General features: G+C 42.4%; 2 protein-coding genes across 3 annotated transcripts in view; both read left to right on the forward strand.

The window, feature by feature from the left end:
• LOC115192503 (cytosolic carboxypeptidase 6) overlaps positions 1 to 18,708 on the forward strand; it is a 460,539-nt gene that overhangs the window by 337,092 nt on the left and 104,739 nt on the right. The gene's annotated exons all lie outside the window — the stretch shown is intronic.
• On the forward strand, positions 4,564 to 17,116 carry LOC115192504 (BEN domain-containing protein 5). Of its 2 annotated transcripts, none has more exons than XM_029751098.1 (6): positions 4,564 to 6,191; positions 7,265 to 7,395; positions 8,003 to 8,471; positions 9,129 to 9,277; positions 10,090 to 10,303; positions 10,419 to 17,116. In XM_029751098.1, the coding sequence occupies exons 1-6, from the start codon at positions 6,011 to 6,013 to the stop codon at positions 10,613 to 10,615; spliced, it is 1,341 nt and encodes a 446-aa protein (XP_029606958.1). In that variant the 5' UTR covers positions 4,564 to 6,010; the 3' UTR covers positions 10,616 to 17,116. The 2 variants fall into 2 exon arrangements, with proteins under 2 accessions (XP_029606958.1, XP_029606960.1); XM_029751100.1 differs by having other exon boundaries at positions 6,011 to 6,191; positions 8,003 to 8,411; positions 10,419 to 10,615.

The raw sequence follows: 18,708 nt of genomic DNA on the forward strand, positions 1-18,708 counted from the left end.
ATATGCAAATAAACAGTCAAATTTAAGACGGAGAATCGTTATTGTCTTTACCGGAGAAAAATACCAAAGAACGCGCTCTCATTCACACGCTTGGAAACTACAGCCAAAATGGGAGCCACCTAGAAAAACTACAATTTCTGGATGATTTTTCCAAAAACCAGCCTGAAAATCTTTCTAAAGACTGTTGACATCTAGTGGAAGCCCTAGGAACTGCAATCGGGCACGATTTCGCCCTATTATAAAAGTGCCAGCCATTGAAATCAGTGGTAGGATGAAATAAAAAAAATTGGGATGGTTTGTCCTCGGGGTTTTGCCTGCCATTTCAGTTCTGTTATACTCACATACATTATTTTAACAGTTTTAGAAACTTTAGAGTGTTTTCAATCCAAATCTACCAATTATATGCATATCCTAGCCTCTGGGCCTGAGTAGCAGACAGTTTACTTTGGGCACGCTTTTCATCCGGACGTCAAAATACCACCCCCTATCCCAAAGAAGTTAACAAGGCGCACCTGTTAATTGAAATGCATTACAGGTTATTACCTCATGAAGCTGGTTGAGAGAATGCCAAGATTGTGCAAAGCTGTCATCAAGGCAAAGGGTGGCTACTTTGAAGAATCTCAAATATAAAACATATTTTGATTTGTATAACACTTTTTTGGTTACTACATGATTCCATATGTGTAATTTCATAGTTTTGATGTCTTTACTATTATTCTGTAGAAAATAATAAAAATAAAGAAAAACCCCTGAATGAGTAGGTGTGTCCAAACTTTTGACTGGTACGGTATATACAAACATCTGTGGACACCCCTTCAAATTAGTGGATTCGGCCATTTCAGTCACACCCATTGCTGACAGGTGTATAAAATCGAGCACACAGCCATGCATTCTCCATAGTCTAACACTGGCAGTAGAATGGTCTTACTGAAGGGCTCAGTGGCTTTAAAAATGGCACCGTCATAGGATGCCACCTTTCCAACAAGTTAGTTTGTCAAATTTTTGCCCTGCTTGAGCTGCCCAGGACCACTGTAAGTGCTGTTATTGTGTAGTGGAAACATCTAGGAGCAACAACGGCTCAGTCGCGAAGTGGTAGGCCACACAAGCTCACAGAACGGGACCGTCGAGTGCTGAAGCACGTAGCACATAAAAATTGTCTGTCCTCACTACCGAGTTCCAAATTGCCTCTGGAAGCAATGTCAGCACAAGAGCCTTTCGTTGGGATTTTCATGAAATGGGTTAAGGGCTTCCATGGCCGAGCAGCCACACACAAGTCTAAGATCACCATGCGCAATGCTGGAGTGGTGTAAAGCTCTCCGCCATTGGACTCTGGAGGAGTGGAAATGCATTCTCTGGAGTGATTAATCACCCTTCACCATCTGGCAGTCCAACGGACTCATTTATTTCAATTTTTTTTTACTTTTACACATTTTTCTCCCCAATTGGCAGTTACAGTCTTGTCCCATCGCTACAACTCTCCTACGGACTCGGGAGAGGCGAAGGTCGAGAGCCATGCGTCCCCCGAAACACAACCCTTCCAAGCCGCACTGCTTCATGACACACTGCTCGTTTAACCCAGAAACCAACCGCACCAATGTGTTGGAGGAAACAACGTCCAGCTGGCGACTGAAGTCAGCTTGCAGGCGCCCGGCCCACAACAAGGAGTAGCTAGAGCGTGATGGGACAAGGAGATTCCGGCCAGCCAAACCTTCTCCTAACCCAGACGACGCTGGGCCAATTGTGCGCCCAATGGGTCTCCCGGTCACGGCCAGCTGTGACACAGCCTGCAATCGAACCCAGGTCTGTAGTGACGCCTAAAACACTGTGATGCAGTGCCTTAGACCGCTGTGCCACTCGGGAGGCCCCCCAATAGACAAATCTGGGTTTGGCGGATGCCAGGAGAGAGCTACCTGCCCGAATGCATAGTGCCAACTGTAAAGTTTGGTGGAGGAGGAATATTGGTCTGGGGCTGTTTTTCACGGTTTGGGCTAGGCCACTTAGCTCCAGTGAAAGGAAATCTTAACGCTACAGCATACAATGACATTCTAGACGATTCTGGCCTTCCAACTTGGGGCAACAGTTTGGGGAAGGCCCTTTCTTGTTTCAGCATGACAATGCCCCTGTGCACAAAGTGAGGTCCATACAGAAATAGTTTGTCGAGATCGGTGTGGAAGAACTTGACTGGCCTGCACAGAGCCCTGACCTCAACCTCATCGAACACCTTTGCGATGAATTGGAACACCGACTGACAGCCAAGCCTAATCGCCTAACATCAGTGCCCGACCTCACTAATGTTCTTGTGGCTGAATGGAAACAAGTCCCTGCAGTAATGTTCCAACATCTAGTGGAAAGTCTTCCCAGAAGATTCAAGGCTGTTATAGCAGCAAAGATGGGACCAACTCCATATTAATGGCCATGATTTTGGAATGAGATTTTCGACGAGCTGTTGTCCACATAATTTTGGTCATGTTGTGTATATGCAGCAAATGGCCAACAACTTTCAGCTAAGTAACTGTAGTGTCAATTCTTTATAGTCTTTCTGTTCATACTAATACAGCTTTGAGAATTCATATTACAAGAGTGCAGAATATAGCCCCATGACCCTCGCCAATCAATACAAAATTCCCTGGAGGAAGAGTGGACCTAATGAGCTGAATTGACCGGCACTGAAATATGATCACTATTTCTGCGGCAGTCATTTGTTCTTTTAAGAAAATATAAATTTACTCTGGTGTATCAGTGAGAATACATTGCAGGATGGCGGGGGGAGCGATGATACCTCTCTAAATATTTAATGAAGGAGTTACACAATAAAGTTTGTTCGTGCTCTTGCTGTCAGTTTGGAAGTCTGACTACTTACTGGTCACGTAGTTTTTAATGAAATCCTAATTAACTGGCAAAATAAAGGAACACTATTAAGACGCAACTCCCCCCACAAAATAAAAGCAATATTTTTATGTAAATAGTCCCTTGAAAAATAGACTCTCTGATGTTTTAAAAAGCCTGTCTTGGATTTACTACCATACCCTCATTTCCTGTGAGTGTTTCCCTTAAACACATGATCTTAAGGCATACTTCTAATAGTTGTCCAATTGATCCTGCTGTCCCTGCTGTACTCTCATATGCTTGGCCAAGGGCATAGCATTCTGCATGCCAGCCTGCTGCCATCAGCCCCGGCCAGCCATCAGACACACCTGTGCTTGCGTCTGTCCATCGCACAGATTGGCACAGGTTCTTTGTTTTGATTGGCTGTACGCTTATGCTAATACATACCTAATGTCACAGCGTTTCCACCAAAATCCCATGTCCACTTGAAAACCCCGTCCAACACACAGGCATGGAGGCACTAAAGACCTGCTGTGATCATAATGCGAAGCCCGTTTGAATTCCAGTCACAACGAGATGACGTCCGTCTCAGCAGTCTAATTCCATCATCAACATCATTACTGCTATTATCCCATGTCTATTTTTAATACGGGGTAATGTATCACCAATAAAGATAAATGAGGGAGGCCGCGAGGAGGTAATTGGCAGGACATGATGTCTGACTGCACTGACTAAAGTCTACAGTGCCAACTGCTCCCAAAGCTTCAGGAAAATGTATCCTTTATGTGGCCTGAGTGCTCTTTTAATAGCGTTTGTCCTCAATTGTATTACCTTCTAACTGTGCTATAAATGTGTGTTTAACATGCTGCTTTTATGTATTGGTGGAGAAACTTCATAGTTTCTTGTGTAATGTCATTTTTACATTTGGTTTGAGTTGTAATGGTTTTAAGTATATCTATTCTCATTCCACAGTATATAGAATTAGTGTGCAGATCTGTTATGCTACATGCTGGGGTCAGGTTGCTTGAGGTAGGATAGGGGAAGTTCAGTCTTAAGCCTGAGACACTTCAAGACAACAGCTCCTGGAATTGAGCAGTCTTATTGTGCCAGACATGGGCTTGAGGACCTAGCAATTAAACAGTAGATTAGATTAACAGTAATCCTTCATTGGAGATGAGAAACTGCTGAAATATCTTGTCTACCAGTGAGGCTCACTGGTCTTGTTTATTAAAATGTTATTTGTCTTACTATTTCAGAATATCCGAGAATTGTTGTTTATTTTATTTATCCCGGTAAGTTGACTGAGAACACATTCTAATTTACAGCAACAACCTGGGGAATAGTTACAGGGGAATGAATGAGCCAATTGGAAGCTGGGGGATCATTAAGTGGCCATGGTGGTATGAGGGCCAGATTGTGAATTTAGCTAGGACACCACCAGGGTTAACACCCCTACTCTTACGATAAGTGCCATGGGATCTTTAGTGACTACAGAGAGTCAGTACACCTGTTTAACGTCCCATCCAAAAGACAGCACCATACACAGGGAAATGCCCCCAATCACTGCCTTGGGGCATTATTTTTAGACCAGAGGAAAGAGTGCCTCCTACTGGCCCTCCAACACCACTTCCAGCAGCATCTGGTCTCCAATCCAGGGACCAACCCTGCTCAGTGTCAGAGGCAAGCCAGCGGTGGGATGCAGGGTGGTATGCTGCTGGCAGTGATTGACAAACTTATACACAGCAAATGTTGCTATGAAGATTAGCATTGCAGTACTTTGCACAACCCCCAGAGATAAAAGCAGTTACCATATTGGAATAGGAGATCAAGTTATATTACAACAATTTAAATAGCCATCCAGATACCTGTCCTCATTCTCCGTCTGAGAAAATCTCCACTGGACCACCACATCTCTCACAACCCTCAACAAGGGAAAACTCACACTAACATAACAGCAACCTATGCCTCAAGCCTTGATGTCTGATCTGAATAAAAAAATGCAATGAAATTACAGACGAGAATAGCGTCCAAGATCTGCATGAGTTACTTTTCGATTACGACAGGCGAAGCAGAAAAACATTGTTAGTACCATTTATCAACTATGCTACTCTATATTAAAATACAAGTGAAGAAATCCATCCCATTGTGTAACAACCTGTCTATTTTACAATAGCAAACAGTTCCCTTTCTGTCAGATGGACTTTGTCATCTAGTGTAAAAACAAAAGGGAAAGATTAAAAGGTACACCAGGCAACACATTGACTGAGACACACTTGTACGCCCACAAACAAATGGAATCAGAGATCAGACCAGATGGCCTTCTTCTCTTCTCTTGGTTTCATGCCAGGGGGTTGAGGACTCAATGGGACCTACAGAGGCAGTAAAAGGTGAATTTATTGATTACAATAATGATGTTTTTTTGCTCTTCTAGCTGAAAGTATCTGGAAGGAAACAGCAGGACAAAAAGCTGAAATCTTGTAGTCAGCTCACCGGGGACCATGTTTCTTGAATATCCTCAGTAGTTGAGGAAGTTGACTTTTACAGTATTTCAAACCATAATTTCTGTATGTACAAACGCCAAAATAAAGATTCCTCTAGATTAAACTTCTGTAATGAGTGATGTATAAATGTGTGCTTTATCGCAGGCAGTCACAATCACCAACAAGGTGCTATCCTTCATCTCCTTTTGAGTTACAGTTAAAGGGTGGGCTTTAAATCAATCACATTTTCTGTGCCACAAAAATGTACTTCCAATGCATAAAAAAAACGTTATGGTGCAAAAACTGTAAAAAAGAAAAAAAAGAAAACAAGAGGTTCTAAAATGAAGGTTTGATTGAATTCCTGCCATTGTCTTTACTTTAGGATATTATGTAGAGTAGATGCGTAGGTAGTGTGGCCTGTTATCTGTCAGTCAATATATACACTTTATTTCATTATTTCAATGATTTCATTAATTTATTTTCAATTTAAGAAAAATATAAGAAGCTCATTCTTGTCTCTATTAGCAATGTCTTGTGATGGAGCGCGCGGCTAATTTCCTGAAATGATGTAGACCAGGCCAGAGTAGCAGAGTGCAGAATAGAAGCCCTTCCCAATTCCCCTTTGTGTTTATATATATATATTTTTTATACTTATAGAGGGAAAACTGTCAACCATATCCAAAGTGCAAGACCAAAGAGGAATAATGTATGCTTTTGTGAGGTTCTTGGAAGACGACATGTGTTACGCTTTACCCGCTTCAAATGTGAAAGATTTTAGACCTCTGCACAAAACAGATTTTGATAATCAGAAGGTGTATCTGGTTCTCAGAACAGAAGATAATGGTACAGGCCAGCCGTGCAAAGCACAGATTCTTGCCCTTGCAGGTACGTTATCTTCGTGCTCTCTTTGTTTGACTGTTTATGAATTGAAATAGTTAAATTGTTTGAAAAAGTGAGACTAGACAGCTCCTAGAGAATAAGAAAACATGCCTTTTCGGTCTGCTGTCAAACACACTAAGTTCGCTAGCTAACGTTAGTTATCAAGCTGACAACAATGTTCTCGCTACGATGCTATTGCTAACGTTACATAGTTTACATACGGTTATTTTTCAGGGCGGCATTTGTTGTCATATCACGTATTTGCATAGTACAGCTAGTTAACGTTGGTTTTCTTGCTGACATTGTTTTTAGTTGGCTAATATATCTAACGTTAGCTAACTAACTATGTGACATTAACGTTAGCTTGCTAGCCAGCCAGTCAGCTAGCAAGCTAACGCGTTAGCTTAGCCAGCCACTTACTCATCCAGATTGTTTACTAACATTGGATACGTTATTTTAGCTAGCAATACACAACAACACCTCTATATGGTTGTTGATATAATAGCTAGCTAGCTACATGATGTGATGACAATCACTACCAATCGACCTTTGCTAGCTAGGTCGGACAACGTCAAGCCAGCTGCATACAAGTTAGCTAGCAATATGTATCCATCACACCGGTTATTATAGCTATCAATAACGTTTCCTCGACACATATGAGTGTAACGTTTTGTGCATGCATTCACACATGCATCGTGTGTGTAACAGAGCAGCCACACGTACATTTTCACCATCAACTGTAGCTAGGGTATTTAGCTAGATTACTAATCCTCGTGTTTGAACAGTCCCTGGCTAATGTCAGTTGAGTGCATTAACTAGGTTTGTTGTTGTTTGTCGTGCTGTAGCTAGCTAACCATTCTCGGTCCACACTGGATAGCTAACTAACTATATTAGCTAGTTGGCTAGAAAACAAAAACTACATACAGCTTGTTTACTGGGGATGGGTAAAACAAGATTGAGATGAGATGCTTGGATGAACGGTCTTTAGCTGCCATAACGCTCCTGGAAAATTCCCTTCGATTTTTTCTGTCTCGACTTTATATATCAAATGTTTGTTGACACTTAGCTCTATTTTGCAGATAACGTTGATGAGTTTGAACATAGTATAATGCAAAAAAAGATGAAAATTCCGAAGATGTCAACAAGGAATATGGGAAATTCAGTTGAGAACCACTTTGGGGAGGAACGACTGCCACTGAGACATAAAAAGGTAGGTGCAACTAAGCAAGGTAGCTAGTCAACTAGTAGTCATAGTTTTCAAACTGTTAAAGCATTTCTGTGATTTGGGGCTTTGTGAAATTGTTGGTGTGTGATTCAACCTCTTCACCAATATAATGCGGTTCACGAGGAATATGAAGAATACTGATAGTTAAATTATCAAAAGACAAATTACCAACTGAGTTTTGGATCTCCTAAAAATCCTGCTGTTTTATTTATTTTTTACAATATGCTGGATTAACACATGTAGCACTCTGGACAGCTGCAAATCCTCTGAGCTGCTCATCTAAGAACTCCATGACTCCACTCTTCCCAGTTCCCAATGATTTTAGCCCATCTGTATCGTTTTGTCAAGCAAAGCCCCCCACAGCTATGGAATTATGTGGGTTTTTGACATCCACTCAACATTTTTTAAATAAATATATAGTCATACATTCGTAACATACGTGTTTTTATTCGACTGAAATTCTGACAGTTATGACACACCAGATCACTCTTATCACATGAAATGATAATGCAGTCTCCACATCATTATCACATTCATATCCCCTGTGCTTTAAACAATGATTAACTGCATAAAGTCCCTTTTGATTCCACAGGCTCAGACACAGGACCATGGGCGTCCCACTGCCAACTCCTCCAAGAGCTTGGCAGCGGTGGTGGCCCGCCTGGAGAGGAACGCTGTGAGTTCCTGCATGGAGGGAGAGGAGGACCTGGAGGAGGACAGGCTGGAGGAGGAGGAGGAGGAAGAAGAGGAAGAAGAGGAGGGAGACTCTGGGCCTGAGGATGCGGTGGTACCGCGGGTTCTGTATGAGGAGCTGGTCCACAGCTACAGGCAGCAGGAGGAGGAGGTTAGGAGGCTACAGCAGGAGCTGGAGAGAACCCGCAGGCAGCTGGTCCAGCAGGCCAAGAAGCTGAAGGAGTATGGCAGCCTGCTGACAGAAGTGAAGGAACTACGTGACTTCAACAGGAGGCTGCAGGATGTGCTCCTCATGAGGCTAGGCAGTGGTGAGAGACACACACTCTCCAGTCACCTCTCACTGCAGCCTCCCATGCACATCTGTTCAGGTTAAGAAAAAACTGAGTTGTCTGGATTTTGAATTTGTAGATTTGGGTACCTTCTTATATTGCTTTTAGTGATCAGATGCACAGTTGATAACAGAAGTTATGAAGTATTTGGTTGTTATCATTTGTTTTTGAGAAGGGGGGGAATCAGTATCAGTTTGGTTTTGCAAAAAATGTAAATAAATATTGAGTGTCAAGCGCTTATTCACTCAATGCTTCTTCCACAAAAACGAATACTAAAATATCGTTTTTGAGTGGATTTTCCCTTTAAGCCAGTCCCATGGCCAGCTGCACATGTTTTGCATTGGGCCCCTGGGGTGTGATATGAGGGCCAGGCGGTCTAATGGACAGGCTAAAGATTAGACTGGCCAGGGTGCTTTGGGATCAGGAATGTAGTGCGCTGACCGATATTAAAACTCATCAGTTACATTAGAGCTTAGTGTGGCCAGCCACCAAGCCAGCTTACTGGGCTAAAATAGTCCCGCTGTCTCGGTGCACAGGGAAGCCTTGCTGCATGCATTGGTCCAAAGCTAAGACTAGAACTCCCTGACCACATGCTGTTGTGGATGAGTCAAAGCCTCTGTTAGTGCTCTAGGCTTGTTCCTGAGAGACTACACAATATGCATGTCAACTTTACTTTTGATTTTGCACCTCATACAGAGCCTATGCATGACAATGGCACTCAGACAATCAAAGCAGAGGTGGTGGAGCCCATCATTGAGCCACAGGAAGTGTGCAGAGAAGAGGCCAATACCAGCTCCAGCCACTCCCCCTCCCCAAGAACAGTCTACACTTTTAATGATGGAAAGGTGAGTCTCACCACCTCCAGCCCCCCCATCTTCCTCGCTGTGGTCGCTTTGATGGGGAGGAAGCATTACATTTTCCCTTACACATAAACTTGCATTAAATTAGCCTTCTCCTCTGCTTGAGGGTAAACAAGGCTGAGATGATTGTCCTTATTATAGCATCAGCACTGTTTATTGCCCTGTTAGTGGTTGCAGGGCTACACACGTAATTCTGCCTGCTTCACATGACGGGGGAATTTGTGTTACAAGCAGAGAGCCTCTCAGTTCAAGCGTGAAGAACAAAAGCAAATTAGAACACTCACACATTGCCTGCTATTAATTATTCCTACCGGAGGAATCTAAGTGACTGACAGGTAGCCCTAGAAAGAAAATAGAGAAAGGGTTCCTCTAAGTTAAGAGCAGTGAAAAGCTTGTCTGCTGGCCATGGGCCTAAAGCACATTAGCTGCAAAGAGAAAAGCCTTTGGATGCCAGCCTGAAGACTTCTCAGTGATAAAGGCAGGGTGGCACACATGGCGCTCTCAGCATTAGCTCACCTATAACTCAGGGCAGGCCTGTCATTCCGCTTGTAGCGTTGTTTGGTGCAGACTTACACAATGTGTCATTCTGTGGTTCTATGCCATTATAAATACTCAGTGCAATTTATCCAGGCTGGAACCCATTGCCCCTTACTTATTTATGTAGCTGCTGAAACATGACCCTTTATCTTATTTGGGCTGAATGGTTGTGGGATGGGCTTTGCTGCTGTTGGTTATAGTGTGGCCTCAGATCTGAGTGTAGGTGACCCTCAATACATATCTGTGCTGCGTTACTGCAGGTGCACCTAGGCGGGGGCATCTGGGTGCAGGAAGAGAAGTGGCACCAGCTCCAGCGGACACAGGGAGACTCCAAGTTCACCAAGAACCTGGCCGTCATGATCTGGGGCACTGAGACCCTCAAGAACAGGAGTGTCACTGGTGTGGCCACCAAAAAGAAGAAAGATGCCCTTCCCAAGCCCCCCCTCTCCCCAAGCAAGCTCAAAATAGTCAGAGGTAAAACTGTATAGGCCTGTTGTCAGATGTTTTGGGCACCTTTTGCAACTCAAAACGTTTGGAATATCTCTGATTTGAAGAACAATACACACTTATTTATTTCCCTTTTTTGCAGAGTGTCTGTATGACCGAGTGTCTCAAGAAACGGCGGACGGCGCAGAGATCACACAAAGATTGTCCAAAGTGAACAAATACATCTGTGAAAAAATTATGGATATCAACAAATCCATCAAGAACGAGGAGAGGCGGGAATCGAAGCTGCTCATTAGACAAACCGTCAAGATGGAGAATTTCACCTACGATGGCATGTAGTGATGAAAAGTTGTCACCATACTAGAGCTCATTCTCTTTTCTTGGACTGCCGAAACAGAAGAGGGTGGGTAGGTTCATGTGTGCCAGGTCAGCACTAGAGATCCTCAGTAGGCGCCCAAGGCCCTAATCCATCAGCTGTAAGACAGCTTTACCTGCAAGACAGCTTTACCTGTCAATCAATGCAGTGAGTGGTTAAGTGTTTTGGTGTGTCATATGAACTGGTGTGAGAGATTCTTAAATCAATCTGGTCGTGAGAGAATGCAGTGGTGCTCCAACAAAATATTCTGTGTCAGAACATGACGTTGTGTCCTAATATTCTTAGTGATTTCCCTTGAAAAATAACTTCTGATTTGTAAGAAGATATTGTGGAATAATCATGCTGGTTTGTCGTGATTGAGAGGTTAGCCACACTGAAGGCCTTAGTGTTGAGGTCTCTGTGTGCGCTATTGGTACTTAAAGTGATGTGGGGGGGTGTTAATACTCACTTTTTCAACAGGGTCTCTCTGATATACGTCTTAATTGATACATGCCACATTGCGCAGATATTCCATTGCCCGAGAGATTATTGCTGTGTGGTCATCTAGATGGAATGCAAGGTTTGAGGTCTCGTTACCATGGGAATATGCCATTTGGATTTCCATAGTATAGAGCACCAATGAACATTAACAGTTTGGTAAAGAGAGGTTTATCATTTTGTCTGTGGTGCTTGTCCACATCAGACGTGTAACGGTCTTGAGAAGATATGTTTTCTGGATAATGATTTACAGTGTATATACCCTACTTGAGAGATCCAACTTGAGTTTATATAAATGTGATTGTTATAGTAGTGTCTTTATTCAAGCTGTCCTGCAGATCGTTTGACTTTTTTGGAGTTGTGGTACAAGATTTTAAGCCCAGAAAGGCCTTATGTTTATGGGAATCGTTGGGGACTGTGTCCTCCAGTTATTTAGTAAGATGTGATTTTAATCTAAAGTAAAGCTGATATCTTTAAACTGCACTTTGGTGTCTGAATGTGAAAGTTTGTCAGGTACTGTGTTTGTTTGGTTGTGGGTAAAGCTGTCTGCAGTGGTCAGTGTTCTGGCTAGATCCCTAGATAAAGCAGGATTCCTGCTCTCTCACAGCCCTCTTCTTTGAGGCATACCACTGGGAATGAAATGCTATATAGTGACAACTTCCAATGACATGCCATCAGAACTTTTCAAATGTTTTTTCCCCCAAACGGTTTGTCTGGCTGTCTGCAACCTGGAACTAAATGCTGCGTATTGAATTCTCAACTGTGACCATGTGGCTAACTGTGAATCACCTGCAGGTCTGCCTGTCAAGCCTTTTTGCCTCCTCACTTTCTATGTATTTTTGGTTGTGTCTATGGTTTTTCTTTTGTATTTCTTACAGTTCGATCAATGTTTTGTTACGCTACCATATGTGGGGATATTTTAGTGTATATAACTAGTCTCTTTTCACAAGTCATGTACTTTTCGGTTTTTAGTCCGACTTACACATTAACATGGTAAACTCCTGTATTTTTTTTTTTATTGACATTGTAATTCCTTTGTTACCTGGCGGTAATTTTTATGTTTGTTATTTTTTTGGGGCTTTAAGCTTGATATTGTATCCAAATGTAGATAAGAAGCATCTAAACTCAAAGAAAAGAAGTGTCTCTCACGTCGGTAATCTCTATGAAAAATAAACTAGACAAACCACAATTTAAAGTGATGTCTTTAGGAGTCAATATAACCCTTCCCTTATGTTCGATTCGGCCTACAACTCAATTTGACCCGTATAGTAAGTACATCACAAATTACTTTAACCTCCCAAAATGTATTTATTTTCCAGTAGCTGAGAATGTCCTCTTTCATATGCTTTTATCCCTAAGTTGATAGACCCAACTGTTTACCATTTAGCCAAATGTTTGATTTACTGTACCAAAGTCGTAAATCTAAATGAGATTTTATAACATTTGACATCAGATCCCTGTCCGTCGGCCTCTGAACATCACAGGGAGAACATACTGATGTCCTTGTGATCATCAAGGATATATCTTTACTGCACAGAAAACCATTTGTCTCTAGCACAAAGGTCAAAGTCGTGGTTAAATTAACTTCAGATAAATCCACTTTGAAAAGAAGGGAAGGGTTAAATTTCCCCTATTTTAAGGACGGGCTGTATTTTCAAATCAATCAATGAACGCACTTTAAATCTCTTGTGACAGATTCTCCATTTGCAAAGAAATGGATTTGTTTGCAAAACTGATTTGGTCCCAACTTATTTTGGCCATTTAGAAGAAGAAAAAATACATAATCGATGCACCTTTTAAATGGTCCTGATAGGTCTGAGTTCTGGTTTATTTGTATGAACTGAATATGTGTGAAGAGTGGTCCTTAGTAAGCTATGCCTCTGGCACACAGTGCTTTATATTCCCCAGGGTTTGCCTATTCCCACTAACATGCCACTCCCCAGGCATTGGAAGGGGCTTTAGGCATGAAACTAATATGTAAAGGATGTGTTTTTGTCCTTCCTGTATGAACCAGACAGCCGAGCTATACAGAGAGGAACTCTATGTTAGCTAGTTCTTTAAAATGTTGCGCTAATTTTCTGTCTGCTGCTCTCTTGTCCCATTGTTTATATTTTCCATGTTTTGACAGTTATTTTTATGTGTTTTGAATTGGCCCCACTATTTCAATGATGTGTTTTTTTAAAAAGATGTAGATTAGGGTTCAGTGGGAAGTTGGGAACACTGGAAGTTCAGCTAGAATTATATCCTGGTTGAATGATCGGCAACAAAAAAAACATAGTCCTTTTTGGACACGGATGGATCTCAGTCTGCTGTTTGTTCTTTTTACAGAAAACTTTTCAAATGTGAGAAATTGCACCTTCCCCATATTTTGTAGTGCAGAGGAGGAGCTAGTTGTTAGGAAAGCCAAGCTTTATAACTGGCCCCTCCCTCCAGCTATTTAGACAGCTAATGGTTAAAAGTGGGCATGGCCATTAGGTATACAGTACATGGCCTGGCCTCACTCAGCCCTCACAGCCAGTGATCCCTATGGCCACCCAGATGATGCTTAAGAAAACATAGGCAAAGTGTCTTGTTGCATTGCTATAGCTTTGCTGTTATTGACAGTAGAAGCATGCTAAACCCCAGACTGCACTAGGTGCCATTCTCTCTCTAGTGGTTAAACATTGGATCCATCTGTGTTACCAGACAGGTCATGTATTGGAATGGCTATACAGCAGGGGAGGGTAGCTCTGATCCACAGGGCTGGCAGGATCCCTGAGCTTAGTACAAACAGACAGCATGGGGACTGGCTGGGGGGATCCGGGCAAGTTGACATATGAAACAAGCAGGGACTGTACTGTGCTTTTTCATCATCTAAAGTGATTCACAAATTCAAGACCTTGAAAATGTGCATCACTACTGGATTGTGTGCTCTTAACTGAATGTGTAAAGATGCTGGGTATCTTGAGTGTTGTTGTGGATGAGGGGTTATATTAAGCCAAAATGTTGAATGCTGATAATGGAGAGGGGGGTTGAACTTGCACAAAAATGTCCCTTGCCAAGGTTTTAGTCCAGAGTTATCTAAACTACCACAGAGACTAAATATATTTTTGTTTTTTAAAAATTCTCCCTAATGTAGATGTCCTGTTATCATTTCTGTAGAAATCAACATGGTCCTGTTGGGTCCTTGCGCACAGTATGTATTACATTACATGCATTTTAAAGCTTTTAGTTTGTGTGAAAACTGTTCTGCTGTGTGGCCCGCGATGAATTCCTGTGACACATGTTGTTAATGTTGTTTACTCGTTTGTTTTATGATGCCAAAAAAGGGGGGTTTGGTTAAATAGCGATGAAGATATAATATTAGACTTGTCAACTGAAAGGCAGACCCGTTCATGAAAACATGCTGATGCTGAGGACCAGTCCAGGTTTAACCCACCAAACTGCCCAGTGTTCCTCCTACTATCACAGCCACTAGGCGTACTGACAACACTTCCTTAGGTATGCAGTGGATATGCGGTTTTACATAACGAAGATTCGTTTGTCATAGCCTCATTATGGCAGTGAGTCCCAGTGCTCTCTGAAGCCCAATATCCCCACCTCGGATACAATGGCTTGTTCTCATTTGGGCAAAAGTCCGTCCTTCAGTCTCTCTCCTCCATGACCCTGAAACCGATAAGTGTTGAGATGTCAATTCGTTAGTAGGTGAACGGAAGAGTGGCCTCCCTTCCTCGATAACCACCTTTCATCAAGGATGGGGCGGCAGGTACAGTAGCCTAGGGGTTAGAGAGTTGGGCCAGTAACCGAAAGGTTGCTGGATCGAATCCCCGAGCGGACAAGGTAAAAATGTTGTTCTGCCCCTGAACAAGGCAGTTAACCCACTGTTCCCCGGTAGGCCGTCATTGTAAGTAATCATTTGTCCTTAACTGACTTGCCTAGTTAAAGGTTTAAACTTTTTTTTTTTTAAATAGTCGTGTATCAAACTGGAGTCCTTCGCGGAAGGGTTTTAAAGTCTGCCACACTACCCTTTGAATCAGCTTTTGTTTTTGTCGTCGGAGAAAAACATGCACATGTTTAAAACCTATATGCTAGTTATAGTTTTCATCTATTAAATATCTTGCACAACTAACTAAATGTTTTTAGCGCTTTACAAGTATTATGTAAATGTCACTGCCTGATGACACGCGAGTGGAGAAGGAGTCTCATTTCATACATGTGTATTTTCATCCATGTTCTCTCTCCTCGATTACCTTTTGACCTTTTTCAAAAGGAGGCGAGAGAGGACAGAGGAGAGGACGCCGGAGTTGGGCAAATCCAATTGAGAAAAGGCCAATGTTAAGTTTACTCTAAATGAGATAAAGTTCCCCAAGAACCTAAGTGTAGTTCCACAATTCATTGGCAAGTATACTTCATCTAGCTTCACTGTCCTACCTCATTGCTTCTCTTGTGTTCGTGTATGATGTATATTTTTTTTAAACTATAGGAAAATACCTTATTGATAACTCATTTCCAAATGTACAGTATATGTAAACTCGTAACACCTCAGTACTACACAGTTGATATCATTATGAGGAAATCAGTTTTGTAAAAATGCTTACTAAAGATCCTACTGTCAGTGGATGCCCAGTTGTCTCCAAAAATGTATTTCAACTGATTGCTCCTTTTCACTGGTTGATGGTGCTACCAGCAAACGGGTTAACTGATCTGTCTCTTACCTCAAATGGTGCTAATTTTTTCTATGTTTTTATTCTCATTAAGTTGTATGTTATTCAAGTTGTTGATCCTAAAATAAACGACAAATCACATTTCTAAAATGTTAAACTACACTTTGCAAATACTATCAGATACATTCTGGTTTTAGCTAAATCAACTCTGCTGTTTTAAGTGAAGTACATCATAATTCCTTGCTTATTTTAAAATATACTTTTAGCAGTTATCTAGGAATTGTACATTTTGGCATGCTTCAGATTTGAGAAGGTGGTAACTTTTCATAAGCACATCTCAGATCACCATTTATCCAAATACTGCTATTATTTTGCTGCATATTGGCTTTATGGGCAGTTGTGCTAAAACCAATTTCAAACTGGACTGGGCAGTTCTGTTAAAGATAGATTTGGTCCTCAGCAAATGTTTGGTTATCCACAGGTCAATGCTGTGACCACTTCTACAGACAGATTGCAATTACATTATAAGGGTATTTCTTGGCAGTGTCTCTAATATTTAGCTGGAAATTAGATATTGGGTTGGATAGGGTTGTGAAGTTACCTCTCTAAGAGAATATGACATTTACCATTCATTGTATCTTGTAAACATGTTTTATAGATGGGTGTGAAATGTCCTGACATCTTCATGTTGATATGGGACAATTTGAAGAATGTCAAAAAATTGTCAATTTGACCTCCGGAAAAAAATTGTTTTGTTTCACTTCTTGTTAATCTCCTTCATTCTTGCTGCTGAATATACGTTTATAAAAAATATATCAATATATACGTATCAATATTTTTTCAAAATATGTTAATTGAGAGCGTGTTCAATAAGTACTGTGAACCAGAGCCATAGATATATGCTGTTTATATGTACTCCATATCTGTGGCTCTGCTGTAATGATGTTGTCTTTTTAAATCCCTAGTTTCTTGGAGCCAGAGATACATGCACAGAGGGTTTGAAGAACAGTCTATTTTCTGAGATCCCACATGTTCCTGTGTTAGTTGAGGTGGGGGGAGTAGAGGGAGCCTACGTCTGTGAATGTGTCCGTGGGCACCAGAGTTTTGAAAGGGGGGGAGGGGGGTGGCTCATCAGTGTGTCCTGGGGGGGGACCCTCACACAGTCACTATACCCCAGAGCTGGCCTATACAGAAAGGAAATGTTATAAAAATAAATGTCCTTGCAAACCGGTCACACCTCTGCTATACAACCGACTTTGACTCTTAGCATCTTTATTCTGTGTTTGCTGCACTTGTTCAATGTTCAGATCAACAAAATAAATCCAGACGTTTATTCTACCAGAACATTTGACTCATATGGCTCTTTTTTTCAAAGATTTCCTTTCATTTTGCATTCTCTCTTTTTTACCTTGTTTAACCAAAAATCTGGTTATCGCTCAAATAACACCTACCCACACTGCTCTATCCCATGTGGACAAGAGGAATACCTGTGTAAGAATGCTGTTCATTGACTATAGCTTAGCATTCAACACCATAGTACCCTCCAAGCTCATCATTAAGCTTGAGGCCCTGGGTCTGAACCCTGCCCTGTTCAACTGGGTCTTGGACTTCCTGATGGGTTGCCCCCAGGTGGTGAAGGTAGGAATCAACACCTCCACTTCGCTGATCCTCAAAGCAAGGGCCCCACAAAGTTGTGTGCTCAGCCCCCTCCTGTACCCCTTGTTCACCCATGACTGCGTTCACCCATGACCCCTCGTTCACGCCTCCAACTCAATCATAAAGTTTGCAGACGACACAACAGTAGTAGGCCTGATTACCAACAATGACAAGAGCCTACAGGGAGGAGATGAGGGCCCTGGGAGTGTGGTGAGAGGAAAATAACCTCTCACTCAATGTCAACAAAATGAAGGAGATGATCGTTGGCTTCAGGAAACAGCAGAGGGAGCACGCCCCTATCCACATCGATGGGACCGCAGTGGAGAAGGTGAGGCTTGAGGTTCCTTGGTGTACACATCACTGACGATCTGAAATGGTCCACCCACACAGACATTGTGTTGAATAAGGCGCAACAGCGCCTCATCAACCTCAGGAGGCTGAAGAAATGTGTCTTGGCCTCTAAAATCCTCACAAACTTTTACAAATGCACAATTGAGAGCATCCTGTCGGGATGTACAGTATCACCGCCTGGTACGGCAACTGCAGGGCTCTCCAGTGGGTGGTACGGTCTGCTCAACACATCACTGGGGGCAAACTACCTGCCCTCCAGCAGCAGTGGCAGTTCTAGCTTGTATGGCTCCCTGGGCGAACCCTTTTTTGTTGTAGAAAGGCCGCTACATTCATACCCTCACAAATATCCTTGGCTGACGTTTGTGCAGTCATAAAGCCTGTTGCCCTGTAGTTGCTGAGACCTCTGTCTTTCTGAGAAGACTGACTGCAACATCCATATACATACTGGGAGACTGCATCAGCTTGCTCACATGTTGGATCTGGCTCAAGATGTCATACCACACCACTGTACAGATGCTGAAGCGGTATGATCCCACCTCCTCTGACAAGGACTGGGCCTCAATCTTTATCACTTGGTTTGATCCTTCACCTCAATCAGTGCCTCTCTCACCGCTGCTGCCTGATACCTCAGTGGTCCGATACTCTTAACTTTACTCTCCCACCTTGTCTCTGTCCACATCTTCAAAGTGATGTCCACATGTTTTTTCAGGATGGCCCATCGCTGTGTGGAGGCTGAGAACAAAGTATACAGTTTGTGTAAGATGCCAAAGTAACCAGTGGCATCGACAGAACTTTTAGTAGCATCAGCCACAACCAGGTTCAATGTGTGAGCCCCACATGGCACAAATAGAGCTCTTAGATTCATTTCCAGGAGTCTGGCTTGGACACCTTCATTTTTGCCTCTCATGTTGGCCCCATTATCATAAGAC

The sequence above is a fragment of the Salmo trutta genome, chromosome 4, assembly GCF_901001165.1.
Source record: "Salmo trutta chromosome 4, fSalTru1.1, whole genome shotgun sequence".
Classification (NCBI taxonomy): Eukaryota; Metazoa; Chordata; class Actinopteri; order Salmoniformes; family Salmonidae; genus Salmo; species Salmo trutta.

Excerpts from the sequence above, each read along its gene's own strand:
- LOC115192504 (XM_029751098.1), top strand. The coding sequence starts at position 6,011 with ATGTATGCTTTTGTGAGGTTCTTGGAAGACGACATGTGTTACGCTTTA. Across the intron at positions 9,278-10,089 it reads ACACTTTTAATGATGGAAAG|GTGCACCTAGGCGGGGGCAT; the intron begins GTGAGTCTCACC and ends GCGTTACTGCAG. Across the intron at positions 10,304-10,418 it reads CAAGCTCAAAATAGTCAGAG|AGTGTCTGTATGACCGAGTG; the intron begins GTAAAACTGTAT and ends CCTTTTTTGCAG.